Raw genomic sequence first — 16,468 nt, 5'->3', positions numbered from 1 at the left:
CCCTCTAGCACAATCTGTAGCAATTCTATATCTTGTCCATGACTCTTGTCATTTACCTTGAAAAATCCTCTCATTCATGTCCACTTCTGGTCAGTCTGCACGCAGACAGACTCAGAGTGGAGAGGTTGTTAAGGTCCATTATAATAGATGCTGATAGAATATTCAGACTGTCTTGGAAAAGACTTCCAAAACATGCTGTGAGAAGAACGTGACCACTGTGAATCCAACCTCTCTAAGGCCAAAATGAGGCATAAAATATTATCTTCTCTTTCTTTGACGCCCTTTATCTTAAATTCTGCAAATAATTTATATTTAGGGGAAAAAAGACTTAAGTTTATTCCCCTTTCTAAAAAAAAATAAAGATGGCGTATATTGCTACCTCTCTTGGTTCGAGGAAAAGGAAGCAGTCTATAGGAAGCCTGTTCGTCTTCTACCTTATTGAGAGATCTATGAAGAAGACTTTTTGCAGGTTCTCACAACTCTTTCCAATAAATGTTAAACATGTTAACAGTTATTATCGTCGATCGAGAAGGATCTCTTTGTTAACGCGAATAGGAGCGAAAAAAGAGATTCTCGATGCTCTTTGCGATATGAGAGTGTCGTGGAATTGGCCTAAGTGATTAAATGGGTAACGAAATCAGGAACGAATCTTGCCGTTACCGAGCCTGTTGTCCGAGAGGCTACTGGACTCTTAGGTTAATAACTCGTTAAAACGAGAAACTCTTGGATGGTGCTCTTGGCTCACTGCGCCAGGCTGGCTCTTCTGGCGCAAATTTTTAGTAGGAAAAAGCTTTATATACGTAGTATAGTCCATTCAGGGAAACAAGTTCTGCCCCAAAGAGAATGTTTCCCATCCGACTCATCCATCTTCTTCTGAGCAGGTACTCTAATAAGCTATGCTTTCGTAAGCCTGAGAGCATTATATAATATAATGTTCTGCTGCGATAGAATCCTTTAATAATGTTACCTACGGTAAACAGCATTGAAAGATGGTACTATCTCTCTTATTGAAAGCTTCTTAGCAAAAGGCATACAATATTTTATTTATGTTAGCTTAACTATCCCCTCAATCCGAGGTTAAGACCGCGATTGTAGGGGAGAGATACGGATAGTTATTCCATCCCGCAGGAGAGAGAGATACACCCGACCGCTCATGACTGACACCTACATGGTACTGACAGTAACATGCGTACTGCGTTGGTCTCAGGCTCTCAGCGAAAGCCGTCCCCGTTAGCCGTCTGGCCTTACTCTTCCAGAGTTGCCTGCTACTCCATTTAATAAAGGAATTTATATAAAATTATTATCGAACTTCAGGAAGTTCTTATTAAAGCATATTTAAGCGAAACAAGACTTCGATAAATCTAGAAGCTAAGTAGGTGTTGTCTGAACAATCCCTTTAAGCGTAGTCCTTCCTAGGAAAGTCGTAGAAGGATACTGGTAATTGAGTTGCACAGAAAAGAAGTAACTACGGTATGTGTTTATGATTTGACCGTATCGTATTCTCATACAGCAAAAACTCTACTACCTTCGTTCTTTTTGTTAATAGAACGACAGAAAGAGTATATATATTCTTAAGGAAGGAAGTTAATCCAGGAATTCTTTAAATCTTCGTGATTTCCTCATAAATCGCGGAAGAGACAGAATTCCTGTTCATCACTAGGGTTTACGGAAGGAAGTAGATTTTCCTATCCGCCATCATACCCAAACGTCGATGAGATTCTTATTAAGAAAAACTCCCAAAGCTCTTGCCTCCTCAAAACGAGGGAAGAGCATGGATGAAGGAGAGAGTCCGCATTGAGAGGAACTGCCTAACACAGGAGTCTTCTGAATAATGAAAAGGGGCTTCTCTTAGTATCAGAATCCTTCTGACAAAAGCAACGGCCGCCTGTGCGACATCTTGCACATTTGCCAGGGGAAAGTTGCTTAAGTTAAAAAACTCAAAGAGGAGTCTCGCGACTGACCTCTCTCTCAAATGAAGATTTTGGAATCTTCTGACGCCTGGCGTCTGGATCCTTGCGCCTAGCGTCTGGATAGTTCCGCGTGCCTGGAATGTTCCGCACGCTAGAAAGGAGACTCGCTCCTGGAACGTTCCGCTTGCGTGGAAGGTCCCGTGCACCCTGATAGATCCGAGCGCCTCTAGTCTTGTTATACGATCCTCTTGCCAGTAAACGTTCAATGGAAGCATCCTTCTGATTGCCACACTACTATAAGGCTCCTCAGTCTAGCCGTCTGTTTTCTCTTTGAAGGCGCCTTGCGCCAAGAAAAAAGTTCTTGAGCGCGGCTCGCGATCAGTTGCTGGAACGCGGCTCGCGTTTATCTGTATGAACGAGGCTCGTGCTAGTCTGTTGGAACGCGGCTCGCGCTAGTCTGTTGGAACGCGGCTCGCTGCTGGCTGTTGGAACGTTCGCTAGCTTGCTGGCTGGCTCTCAGCCTCTCGCTCAGTGAGTCAGTGTTCTCTTAGTTTTCAGAGAACGAGCCAGATCGTCCGAACTCCAAACATGTACATTCTTCGTCTTTTCGGATGTAAGATGAAGAAACGGAAGAAGAGACGCACTTTTTAAAGGATGCCTTTCCAATGGCTATCCCTGGCAGTCAGGGACGTTTTACAGATCCTGCCGAGGGAACGCCTGATCGGTGGGGATTCTCCATAACCTCTGTAAGGCTTTCGACTTTCCTTCTCCTCTGGGCTTGTGAGTTTGGAAGAGGTCTAGGCCTGAGAGTGAGACAGAGCCGATCGGACGCACCCTCTACTAATTAGGACGCCTTTCCAATGGCGAACTTGGCAGTCTGGGACGTTCTACAGATCCTGCCGAGGGGACGCCTGATCGGTGGGGATTCTCCATAACCTCCGTAAGGCTTTCGACTTTCCTTCTCCTCTGGGTATGTGAGCTTGGAAGAGGTCTAGGCCTGGGAGCGAAACAGAGCCGATCAGAACGCACCCTCCACTGCACTAACACTAAAATCACTTCTTACCTTTCAATAGCTCGTATTTTGAGCTACATTCCTTTGTCTTCAAATTGCAATATGAATTTGAAGATTCTGTGAAGTAAGGAGGAGATGAGGATACAACACTACTAGTATTGTTGATGCTCTAACTGCTCATTAGTACGAGAGCTATAAAAACTTCTAAAGGAAGCGTAACTATTCTATTCCTTACTTCCTCAAGAAGGAAGTTAGCTCAATCAATTCTAACATTTACTACACGTTATTATGAATAAATATTAAAATTTTCCTTCTTGCAAACTATGTGAGTGTCTACCGAAAAGTTCGGTAGTTACACGTAAACAATTCTTCGAAATTTTCGAAGGCAAAGTTATTAAAACAAATTAATATGCGTATGCCGAACCAAAGATCCAGTACTTCCCTGCAAAAGATAGCCCAGAAGATCGATGGCGATGAAATCCAAAAAACAAGTCAGGAGGAACTGCAAACGTTGTTTACATTCCAAGCGACAGAAAAAATATGAATAGAAAACGGGAATGGTTCCTAATCCTGCCACCCAGGGCAGGACGGTAGATCACCTGACCTACCTGCAGCGTGTGCCGCGAAATTTGAATTTCTGTCGGGGACGAAGGAGTCTTAGCTATGTATATATCTTGACAGGTAAGTACCCCTGGTGAAAATTTTTTTTATAAGGGGAGTTTTCTTATTTTTACAACCAATTTTCCATTGCTCCATGGGCGCAGCCTTTTGTGTGTGGCTCATCTGTTATACGTAACGTCATGTCGCAGTAGGCTCTGACAGGCGGAACTATTCCGAGGGCACAGCATCTTCAGACATCCTTTTTGGTTTGTATTTGTCAGCTGAAAATATGTGATTGAAATGGTAAAGAAGTAGCCTGAAGTAGGCCTAGTTAAGCATACAGCCCTAAATTCTAAAAGACCATTTTCTGGGTCGACCTGTGTTCGCCGGTGAAAAGATCCTGCTTTCCTCTTTTCTGGTATAAATAATCTCTAAATATACCAGAGAAAAAAGTTAGCACGGTATGCAGAGGTTACTACCCTCGCGCGAGCACCCAAAGGGCGTCGGGTATAAAGTACTGGGCGTGTGGAAGCCACAATTCACAGGTCTCCTGCCAATTAGAGGTTTCCTCCCCAAAAACCCCCAGAAGGGATGAGCCGACCCAACGGCAACGCCTCCTCCAGCCTCGAACCACTACTGCTACTACCCGACACCAGGGACCTCAACAATCCTGTTTTAGAGATAGAACACGGTGTACCTCCTTTTGTTAATTAATTAAACTAGTTAAAAAGGACTAGCGAAGGCCCTCACCAATTCATGGAGACACACGTTTAGAAAACTGCTGTTCACCCCATCACACCAGACACATGGCAATTGACAAGAATAAATTTAAATTCAATTGCATACAAGTGGAGGCACCATAGTTTAGATAGCAGTAGATAGCCACCCTATCTTCGTCAGTACCATGGTCTGTTCAGAGGGAAATTGAGTTCCCAAAACATATTATATAAATTTCATAGCCATACCTAATAAGCTGCTCCTAACATCATCTTTTAAATCTATTGGTAAGAAATGCTCGGAACAGACAACAGTTTGTGTTATAGGTAGAAAGGTTTTGATGCTGATATCCTCCCTTCAAAGAGCCATTAGCCAGCAACTTGATTTCGCTCTCTATTTGACCGGAATCCTGTGGAATGATAGGCCTTTTGGACACTTGCCAGAAGTATTGGCACAACCAAACATCATACAAGTTGGCATAATTGATGCTATTTGAATGACAATTGACCTAAAACACGAGGACAATACTGAGGATAAATACAATGCAATACGTATGCTTCACTACGCTTATTAATTGTTATTGTGAGGCGACCGCGGCATTACATCATCGGTACTAATCTGCCAGATGGCAACATAGTTGAATCCTCGATAAATGACGCTCTCCACTGAAGTACCTTGGGGCTAATTTGAAATTAAATTGTAAACAAAATGGGATTACATACAGATTCAAGCAATGGCTGATTTTTTAGCTTATTAAAAGTTCTGTTTGACAAAATTTAATGGCTATTAACCAGAAGTTCCCCTTTAAATTTATTGTGAAATTCCCTTCTTTTATTCTTTTTTATGTGAACTGTTACTCTCTTCTTCTCTCCTTCTACCTCAAGTCAGCAGTGGGTCACTGCGGTGATATTTTGTTAATTTTTTATGTTAAATTTTATTGTGAAATGCTTCATTCTTTTATTTATTTTGCTGAATATGGTTATCATTAATCTATAGAGTATTATAAAGTAAAAATACATATTAATAGTTTTTCTTGTAGGACGCTATAGGCCATCAAGTACATACAAGTATAAACATGACAATCAGTCAGGTCGAAGTACGTGTAAATATTTGACAAAGACCAAAAATTTCTTTGAAAATTTCAGTTGGAAAAACAGAATGTTCAACAGATAATGTATCACTGTTTAAAAGTCTTAAAAAGAAGTATCAACAGGAGGTATATGGAAAGGAAGGCAAGTCTTTTTGTTACAGTGAATAACTACAATTGAACTGTGACTAAGTGGTGACATGCAGTCACTGGATATACGTACAGTGGGGCCTCGCTTAGTCGCGGATCAGCAATCACGGATTCAGTTCATCACGCGTTTTTCCTTGGACCACTTCTCAATCTATATCACTGGTATGAATCACAGCATCGAGGGCTTGTCCGTTGTAGGCTAAGCCTCGTCCGGTTCCGATAACCAGCAAATGCATGAACAGATTCACATTATGATATTAACTGACAATAAAGGTAATAAAACCATTCTCACCTTATATATTATTGGCATATCTTCATAATATTATAGCCTATTCATGGAATAATTCCACAACATTGACATCAACTTGTAGTTGAACGGCCAGCAGAAATGTAAACATTGAGTTACACTTAACAGCACCTTTGCCATTCTTAACCTTTTAGAAATGTTAATAGTAGTAGTGTAATTACAGTAGTAATAACATTTAGGAAAACATTACTTTTCAATTCTAACTTCATTATTGTTTTGGTATAACGTAATCAAGTTCTCTGAACACTGCAGTCATACAAACGATAATTGTCATAGATTATCGTATTGTTGTTTGCGATCGGCGACAGTGTAAATGTAATAAAACCATTTTTACCTTATATATTATTGTCATATAATCATAATAAAATGCATATCTTATATATTATTGGCATATCTTCATAATATAAAGCCTCTTCAAGGAATAATTCCTTGGGGAATGCATTTTTCAAAAGACAAAAATACACTTTACATGTTTACAGCATGCAATGAATACTTTACTTTGATGTGATTACATTAATTTTAAAGTATGGTACTCTAAGCAGTACAGTAACTATTTTTTTTTATCATAAATGTATATTCATTCACGAAAAAAATACGTATGACAACCGTGACGTCACCAAACCTAGTCTCGTTGGTACATACTATTTTTACACAATGTGAGTGGATACACCGTTCTACAAACTACCGATGTATTTTTACGTAAGTATCCTCTAAATTCTGTCATAAATCACTTTGCTTACTTTTTTTGTGGAGCCCAAATACTACGTATATCCCCGGGAAATTAACGAAATCTCGAATTTTATCATAGAGCAAGATTCACTAATTAATGTGTTTTCTTCTTCTTTTCATGACTAAATGCATTTTTAAGATAAACTCATTTACAAATTTTCAAAAACTATGAATGTAAATAGCAAAATCTCTCTCTCTCTCTCTCTCTCTCTCTCTCTCTCTCTCTCTCTCTCTCTCTCTCTCTCATCACTTACAGAAAAAAACTATATTACTGATCTATTATTCTGTGATTTACAAAACTGCTTCAATACAACTTTTATAGTTGACTCAATGATTTTCACATTATAACAGTATACAAAAGAATATCTTATCACTATCCATGTTTCATTTCTTATCACCATAAAAATATTTAAAATACAAGTTTCATTGTGTTACTCTCCAGCTAAGCTAGTAACAGTATTCTTGTCCCAAGCTGTGCTCTCTCTCTCTCTCTCTCTCTCTCTCTCTCTCTCTCTCTCTCTCTCTCTCTCTCTCTCTCTCTCTCTCTCTCTCTCTCTCAATGAAATATGAGCTAAGCTAGTAACAGTATTCTCGTCCCAAGCTGCTCTCTCAATCAAGCTATTCAACAGTTACTCTCATCCCAAGCTGCTCTCTCTCTCTCTCTCTCTCTCTCTCTCAATGAAATATGAATTACTGTATCATAATATCATAAACTATTATGTAAAAAGTTAAAAATAATAATAATTCCATTAATAAATTAGTTTCTTTTAGCAACTAAATTGTTTTCCAAAATAATTCTTTCGATAATAAACGTGCATCAGCTGATTCTAAACATAAACAAAAGACAAAAATAGATTTGCATTGCTGTATTTTGCTGTTTATACATTAATATTATAGTTGGGTGCTGTAATCATTACAGTAAATCATGTAATTTTAATCATAAATATGTTCATTCACGAAATAGATATACTATGTACTTTTAGTTTGGTGCAGCAGCCAAATCATGAAAATAGAAAGGAATTGTTAGGTAATTATACTTTTGTTTGCTGATCTGATGAAGGGGAAATTGAAGATAGGAAAGAATAACTTTAAAACTGTCTTGGATTTAGTTTAAGGTGATAGTTAAAGACATATTTGGTGCTTGAACTAAAGTAGGCAGTTATAAACAATGAAATAGTGGTCTTGGGTGGGTTAATTATTAAAGTAGGCAGTTTAAAGCAATTTTTAGAGGGGGGTACCAGGATAACACGGGTATTTACTTATCACGGGGGGTTCTGGGCCCTATCCCCCGCGATTAACAAGGCCCTACTGTACTCTTAAAAAAATTCCCAACTATTATCAGATGACCATTCCCTTACTATTAGCTCTTCTGCCTCATGTTAACAAAAGTAATTGTGGAGCAATAATTTACACATTTACTTTATATATGCGAGTATCCTCCCAAAATAAAGTTGAAAATTAAAAAAATAGAAATCGTGTTAAATTAAACGGGTAAATTAGCAAATATGAGAACTATTAATATTAGACCTTCAAATATGAAAAGCAATTCCAATCATGAACATGTACTTCCCCTAACACAAACATCTGCTAATGTTTTTAAAGGTGATAAGTCTCAATCCCTGAACAAGTAGGTCAAAATATCAAAAACATTTGTACTGAAAGCTCATACTTGAAATACATATATCACACTTACTTCTTTTTGGTATTTAAAAATGGGCAGGTTGGTGTCCCTCTTGTCAAATGAAAAATCGTAATGCAAATATACTTGGGTCTTCCTATTCTGTCCGTCTTCATCAAATTCAGCATGACTTTCTGCTTTTGAAACTTCTTCTATATCATCCATTGTTTCTCTTCTCTTGCTGCAAATGGCAGTGCTTCCCAAATTTCTCTGAGACTGTAGACAGAATATGAATAAAAAAGTAAAATTATGTAGTATACTGAACATGTGATATGGCAAAACTGGGCACTGAGTAAACACTGTATTACATACTACTTAGCCTTCTTTGACTAAAAAGCCAAAATAGTACTGTATCTGGTACAGTACTAGTTTATTTTAATTAATCAATGTATCTGGCTTTGTGCTACAACATATAAATTAAATGGGTCCATGCTGTTCAACATTATATGGATAATTCAATACATGTTTAAAATAAAATGTTATTGTTATAATACAATAAAGTTTGTTCATACTTACCTGGCAGATATATATATAGCTGTATTTTCTGACGTCCGACAGAATTTCAAAACTCGCGGCACACGTAGTGGGCAGCCAGGTGGTAGTACCCATTCCCGCCGCTGGGAGGCGGATATCAGGAACCATTCCCATTTTCTATTCATATTTTATTCATGACCCTTGTCTCCTGAGGGGAGGAGGGTGGGCACTCTAATTATATATATCTGCCAGGTAAGTATGAACAAACTTAATTGTATTATAACAATAACATTTTGTTCATGAAACTTACCTGTCAGATATATATATAGCTGAATCCCACCTTCGGATGGTGGGAAGAGACAGAATAGGATTTTTTAGGAAACTTAAATTAAGTAAATGACGTACTTCTTGGTTCCTTACCTGTTAGCAAAGTAGACTCTGTGATTACTGTCACTTAAGCGTGCTTCTGCTTTTATCAGAGTTGCCAGCCAGGTGTAGACCTGTAGTGCTGGTGCACTCTGGATGCTCTGTCAACGGGGACGTGACCTCAATGTGACAAGACCATCTAGCCAAACATAATGGGAGTAACACGCCACCCGCCCACCACCTGACCAACTAACCAAAAACCCCTGACAGTTAAACTAAAGAATGGGAGATTTCCACAGAAGATCTCACCATCAACCAAAAACACAACAATAAAACTAACCTAAACTAAGCTAAGGGATAGGGGGAGAGCTACCTTCAGCCGCCAAAACTGTGTCTGCCGAAATGTATGGCCCCAAAGAACTACAGTTCTCGTAAATCGTTCTCACATCCCGGAGGTAATGTGAGGCGAATACGGAATTGCTCCTCCAAAAGGTGCTATCAAGGATATCTTTGATAGACATATTCCTTTGGAAGGCAAGAGAAGTAGCTACGGCTCTGACTTCGTGAGCTTTCACTTTAAAAGAGGCTCAAATCAGTCTTCTGGCAAGATGAATGAGCCTCTTTAATGACGTCCCTCAAAAAGAAAGCCACAGCATTCTTCGACAACAGCAAATCTGGTCTCTTCACCGAGCACCAGAGATTACCTGAGGGACCTCTTATCTCTTTAGTTCTATGAACATAGAACTTGAGAGCCCTGACAGGGCACAGGGCTCTCTCTGGTTCTTGACCCACGAGACCCGACATACCTTTGATCTCAAAGCTCTTGGGCCAAGGATTAGACGGGTTCTCATTTTTTGCCAAGAAAGTCGGGCTCAACGAGCAGACAGCGTTGTCCCCCTTGAAGCCCACTAGGCTACTGAACGCTTGGATTTCACTAACTCTCTTCGCCGTCGCCAGAGAAGTTAGGAAAAGCGCTTTCTTCGTCAAGTCCCGTAGAGAAGCTTCGTGGAGAGGCTCAAAGGGACTTAACATTAGATGCTTCAGAACCACATCAAGATTCCATGAGGGTGGTCTTGCCTGTGGAATCTTGGAGGTTTCGAACGACCTTAAGAGATCGTGTAGATCCTTGTTGTCGGAGAGGTCCAGTCTTCTGTGTCGAAAAACGGCCGACAACATACTCCTATAACCTTTAATTATAGGAACTGCCAATTTCTGCACATTTCTTAAATAGAGCAAGAAATCTGCTATCTGGTTCACAGAAGTCGTGGAAGAGGAAATTCCTTCCTTTTTGCACCATGCCCTGAAGGAGGCCCACTTAGATTGGTAGACAGCTCTTGAAGAGGCTCTTCGAGCATTAGCGATTGCTTTCGCAGCTGCTTTCGAAAAGCCTCTCGCTCTGGCCAACTTTTCGATAGTCTGAACGCAGTCAGAGCCAGAGCGGAGAGGTTTTGGTGATACCTTTTGAAGTGAGGCTGTTTGAGTAGATCTCTCCTCCAGGGCAAACGTTCTTAGGAAGTCCACAAGGAAAGTCATGACCTCTGTGAACCACTCTCTTGCTGGCCACATCGGGGCAATCAGAGTCAACCTTGTCCCTTCTGAAGCTGCGAACTTCCTCATGACTTCCCCCATGATCTTGAATGGGGGAAAGGCGTAAAGATCTAGGTCTGTCCAGCTCCAGAGCAACGCGTCCACCGCAATTGCCCCTGGATCCAGGACCGGGGAGCAATACAGAGGAAGCCTCTTCGTCCTCGACGTAGCGAACAGGTCGACTAGAGGACGTCCCCACAGTCTCCATAATTGCTGACAGACTTCCTGGTGCAAGGTCCACTCTGTTGGCAGAATTTGATTTCGACGACTGAGAAGGTCCGCCCTGACATTCTGTACCCCTGCCACGAATCTCGTCAGGATCTTGATCTGCCTTACGTCTGCCCATAGCAGAACTTCCCTCGCAAGGAGAAAAAGGGATCGGGAGTGAGTTCCTCCCTGATTCTTCAGATATGCAAGGGCTGTGGTACTGTCCGAGTTGACTTGAATGACCTTGCCTGACACTTTGTCTTCGAAGAACTGCAGCGACAGGATGATCGCTGCCAGTTCCTTTACATTGATGTGCCAGGCTACCTGTTCCCCTCTCCAGGAGCCTGACACTTCCTCCCCTCCTAGTGTTGCTCCCCAACCAGAAATGGAAGCGTCTGAGAACAACACTAGGTCGGGGCTCAGGAGATTTGGGGATAAGCCCTCTTGCAACTTCTGAGGGTCGAGCCACCATCTTAAGTGGTCTTTCACTGTGTTTGAGATCCTTAGGATCGCATTCAGGTCCTCCTTCGCTTTCCATTCTTCCGCAAGGAAAAATTGAAGAGGCCTGAGGTGCAGTCTTCCCAACGAGACAAACTTTTCCAGCGAGGAAATGGTGCCCAGCAGACTCATCCATTCCCTCGCCGAACAAGCTTCTCTCCCTAGGAAGGCTGCGACTTTCTCTAAACCCAGCTGCTGACGTTCCTGGGATGGAAACGCCCGAAAAGCCACTGAATCCATCTGAATCCCCAGATACACGATGGACTGTGTCGGGGTCAGATGTGACTTTTCGGAGTTGACTAAAAGACCCAGGGACTTTGCTAGGGCTAACGTCGACTGAAGGTCCTCCAGACCTTTTCTTCTCGACGACGCTCTGATCAGCCAATCGTCGAGGTAGAGGGATATCCTGATCCCTGAAGAATGGAGCCACCTCGCTACATTCCTCATTATAACTGTAAAAACCATCGGGGCCGAGCTGAGACCAAAACAAAGGGCTCTGAATTGCCAAACCCTGTTGCCTAAGACGAATCTCAGGTACTTCCTTGAAAGAGGGTGGACGGGGACGTGAAAGTACGCGTCCTGCAGGTCCAGAGACACCATCCAGTCGCCAGGTCTCAAGGCTCCTAGCACCGACTGAGGCGTCTCCATTTTGAACTTGTTTTTCTCCACAAAAAGATTGAGCCTGCTCGCATCCAGGACTGGGCGCCAACCCGACGACTGCTTCGGCACCAGGAAAATCCTGTTGTAGAAGCACGGTGACCCCAGGTCCACGACTTGCTCCACCTATCTTTTTTCGACCATCTGGTCTAAAAGATCGAAAAGGATACTTTTCTTCTCTCCCTGATAAGTCGGAGAGAGGTCTCTGGGAGTTGATGTTAAAGGAGGAGGATGTAAAAAGGGGATCTTGTACCCTTGCTCTACGATCTTGAGAGTCCAAGGGTCCGCCCCTCTCTCCTCCATGCCTCCGCAAAGAACTTCAGCCTGGCCCCGACTGGCGTCTGAAGGACAAGATCTTCATTTGGTAGATTTTGGCTTAAATGAAGCTCTTCCTCTCGAAAAACCTCTCCCTCGAGGAGCTGCTCTCGAGGGAGGTGCCCCGCGAAAGGGTTTGACTTTCTTCGGGGGTTTAACGAACGAAGATGTAGAAGGAACTGCTGGGCGCCTTGAAGACTGTGCCAAGAGGTCCTGGGTCGCCTTCTCCTGCAAACTCGTCGCAAGATCTTTCACCATAGCCTGGGGGAAGAGATGGTCCGAAAGAGGCGCAAAGAGCAATTCCGCTTTCTGAGCGGGAGAAACCGACTTAACGGTAAAATTACATAGAAGAGCTCTTTTCTTCAGGAAAGCTGTTCCAAAATGAGAAACCAGCTCTTCCGAACCATCCCTGACGGCCTTGTCCATACACGACAACATGCTGGACAGCTCCCCCAGACTGAGAGAATCAGGGCTTCTAGACTGAAGGTCCAAAACTCCCAAGCACCAGTCTAAGAAATTAAAGACACCCAAAGTGCGCAGCAGTCCCTTCAAGTGGTGGTCCGTCTCCACAGGAGTCCAGGACACCTTTGCAGATGATAAGAGGGACCTCCTCTGAGCGTCCACTAAACTGGAGAAGTCCCCAAGAGCGGGCGAAGGAACCTTTACCCCCACGTCTTCCTTGGTTTCATACCAAATGCCTCCTTTCCCGGAGAGTCTAGAGGGAGGAAGGGCGAAAGTGGTCTTGCCCTGGTCCTTCCTTCGAGACATAAAATCTTGGAGCTTCTTGAAAGCCCTCTTGGTCGAAAGCGACGTCTTCATCTCGACAAACTCAGGAGTCTTGACTGACTTAGAAGACGAAAGTTGAGAGGGAGGAGACCTAGGGGCTGCCGGCTGAAACTTATCCCCGAAGGACGAACGTAACAGCCGCAAAAGAAACCTATAGTCTGAGACAGCCGAAGCTACAGGAGGTTCTTCTTCGACTGAACTCGCTGGACTACTAAGTTCCCCTTCTTCTCTAAGAGGAACTGGAGAACGTCCATCCGGAGAGGGCGTACGTCCAGCAGGCTTAGGCCTGAACAAAGACTTCCGCTGATTGGAAGTCACCGCTTCAGGTACGGACTCGCCCTTACGACGATCCTTTGAAGGACGGACATCTTGTGAACGTAGAGCGTCCTTTGAAACAACGGGAACTGTCTTACTACTAGACACGTCCCTACGAGAGGAAGCACGAGCTTCCTGACGAGAGGGGCCAAAAGCTTCCTGCTTAGCCAGGCAAGCGTCCTGCTGAGCGTCCTCAAAAGCGTCCTGCCTCATCCGCAAAGCGTCCTGCCGAGCGTCCTGTCGAAAGCGCAAAGCGTCCTGCTTTGAACGGCGAGCGTCCATGCCGAGCGAACCTCAAAAGCGTCCTGTCGAAAGCGCAAAAGCGTTCCTGCTTAGACGTAAGATCTACTCGAAACGAGAACGGTGACGATCCGGAGGAGGAGAGAGAGACGAACGAGACGAGGGAGAAGGAGACTGCTTCGTCCTCTTGACGGACAGCCTGACGTCCTTTCTCCGCTTAGGCTCGACTGCTGCTGGGCGAGTCCTTTAAGCCATGAGAGACGAAATCTGGTCCTGAAGGGACAAAAGGATTTTCTTCGTAGGTGACAAAGAAGAAGGGGCAGGACTGACCCTGCGAGAAGGCGAGGGGCGAGGGGACGCTTCCTTCCTTCTCGCAGGTACAGCTACCTGCATCTCAGGGGAACACGCCTGTGCGCGCAACCCAGCGTCCTCGTCGGTTGAGACTCTACCTCTCTTCTGAGGAGGAAAAGCATCATACGCGTCCTCTGAAGAAAGCGGTGACATAGGACGTGAAGCGTCCTCAAAACGAAAAGTCCTTTTCAGCGGACGAGAGTCTCTCCGAGCGCTCCACCCCTTGCGCGGGGAGGACGCTTTGGAGGACGAAAAGCAATCCTTCAGGACGCGCACTAGTGCGCGCTGTTTGGCAGCCTGGGACTTAGCAACAAGGCCTGCCGAAGGGACGCCAGATCGGTGGGGAGCCCCCGTAACCCTCTTGCGGCTTTCGACATACCCACTCCCCGAGTCCTGGGAGTCCGATAGAGGTCTAGGCCTAGAGGCACTATCACAAACTTTCACAGGGCCAGTTTCTAAGGCCAACACTTTCGATTCAAGAGCGCGAATAGACTCGAGAATCAGAGAAAGGGCATTACCTTCTCCAGACACAGCAATAGGGCCCGAAGGCAACAAAACAGGATTAGGTTGAACAAAATCTACCGGTGTTAGAGGAGGAGAAATATTACATTCCTTACCTTTTGTAGAACTGCTCTTGGAGGAAGACCTCCTGACTCTATCACGCTCCAATTTACGCCGATAGGTCTCATACATCTTCCATTTATCATCTGACAAATCCTTGCATTCATTGCACCGATCATCAACCAAGCAAACATGCCCCCTGCATTCCATACAAACTGTGTGAGGATCAACTGAAGGTTTAAGAAGCCTCACCTTACATTCACTCCTCACACACACTCTGAAACTCCCTGTACTTGATCCCGACATCATGTACACAGAAAAGCCAATCCAAAATAAAAAACCAATCCACTATTACGCGTGCCAATCCAACAATCCAGAGTCGATACCAAAAGTCAATCCAGATAATTTAAAGTGAGATAATCCAAAAATCCTAGACGGAGGTACTGCAAACAGTGGTTTCCAGCACCGGCGACAGAAAAAATATGAATAGAAAATGGGAATGGTTCCTGATATCCGCCTCCCAGCGGCGGGAATGGGTACTACCACCTGGCCGCCAACTACGTGTGCCGCGAGTTTTGAAATTCTGTCGGACGTCAGAAAATACAGCTATATATATATCTGACAGGTAAGTTTCATGAACAAACTACTATTTACACAGGTTAGTATAAGGCTTGAGAGGCTAACATAGTGTTAGGATGTGTCAGGAGGTTGTTAACCCTCTTACGCCGAAGCCCTAAAAATCAAAACCTCTCCTGTATGCCGGCGCCGGTTTGGAGTGAGCGTGGAAGCGGAAAAAATAATTTTTTTCAAAAAATCACAGCGCGCTTAGTTTTGAAGATTAAGAGTTCGTTTTTGGCTCATTTTTTTTTTTTCATTGCCTGAAGTTTAGTATGCAATCATCAGAAATGAAAAATAATATCATTATCATATGTAAATAATGCGATATATGGTAGCGAAAAAAAAAATTCATAGATAATTGTATTCAAATCACGCTGTGCAAAAAACGGTCAAAGCTAACGAGTTACTTTTTTTTTCGTTGTATTGTACACTAAATTTTAATCCTTTTGATATATAATACATAGTAAAACAATAAAAGCAACACCGGAAAAATATTATCACAAAATGATGTACGAATTCGTAACGCACGGACGTAAAAAAATGTTATTTTCAAAAATTCACCGTAATTCTAAATATTGTTCTAGAGACTTCCAATTTGTTTTAAAATTAAGACAAATGATTGAATATTACGATACTGTAAGAGTTTTAGATTAGAATTGCAGATTTCGACCATTTCGGACGAGTTAAATTTGACCGAATGTCGAAATTTTTATATATATATTTTTTTATATGCACATATTTCGGAGATGGAAAAAGCTACAACCTTCAATTATTTTGTATTGTATTTTTCATGAATTTGCGCACATTTTGATATATGAAACTCTATAAAAAGGCTAATATGAAAAGGAGCAAATATTAGGATAATGCGATGTACGTATTTCGGAGACTTGCGGCCGCGAATCGGCGCGCGGAGTGAAGGTAAATATATTTTTCAAAAATTCACCATAAATCACAATATTGTTTTAGAGACTTCAAATTTGTTTCAAAATGAAGAAAAATGATGGAATATTACTAGGCCGTAAGAGTTTTAGCTTACAATTGCGTTTTTCAACTATTTCAGTAGAGTCAAATTTGACCGAACGTGGTTTTTTTTCTATTTATCGTGATTTATATGCAAATATTTCGAAAAAAGAGAAAAGCTACAACCTTCAATAAGTTTTAGTTGTATTCTACATGAAATTGCGCACATTTTCATATATAAAACTTTATGTAACAGCTAATTTTAAATGGTGCAAACATTTCGACAATCGTACAAAAAAATTCTGATTTTTTCGGAAGAGTTACCGCGCGAACGTAAGGAAAA

At 42.5% G+C, this 16,468-nt stretch overlaps 1 protein-coding gene across 2 annotated transcripts in view; it reads right to left on the bottom strand.

The window, feature by feature from the left end:
* The window catches only part of LOC135227032 (ATP-dependent RNA helicase TDRD9-like), a 564,113-nt gene that overhangs the window by 427,193 nt on the left and 120,452 nt on the right, over nucleotides 1-16,468 (bottom strand). For both annotated transcript variants that reach the window (XM_064266821.1, XM_064266820.1), the window contains one exon: nucleotides 8,206-8,406. In XM_064266821.1, coding sequence (XP_064122891.1) covers nucleotides 8,206-8,355 — 150 coding nt within the window. In that variant the 5' untranslated portion in view covers nucleotides 8,356-8,406. The remainder of the gene's footprint in view (nucleotides 1-8,205; nucleotides 8,407-16,468) is intronic.

The sequence above is a fragment of the Macrobrachium nipponense genome, chromosome 15 (assembly GCF_015104395.2).
Source record: "Macrobrachium nipponense isolate FS-2020 chromosome 15, ASM1510439v2, whole genome shotgun sequence".
Classification (NCBI taxonomy): Eukaryota; Metazoa; Arthropoda; class Malacostraca; order Decapoda; family Palaemonidae; genus Macrobrachium; species Macrobrachium nipponense.
This window is presented reverse-complemented; position numbering and strand designations above follow the sequence as displayed.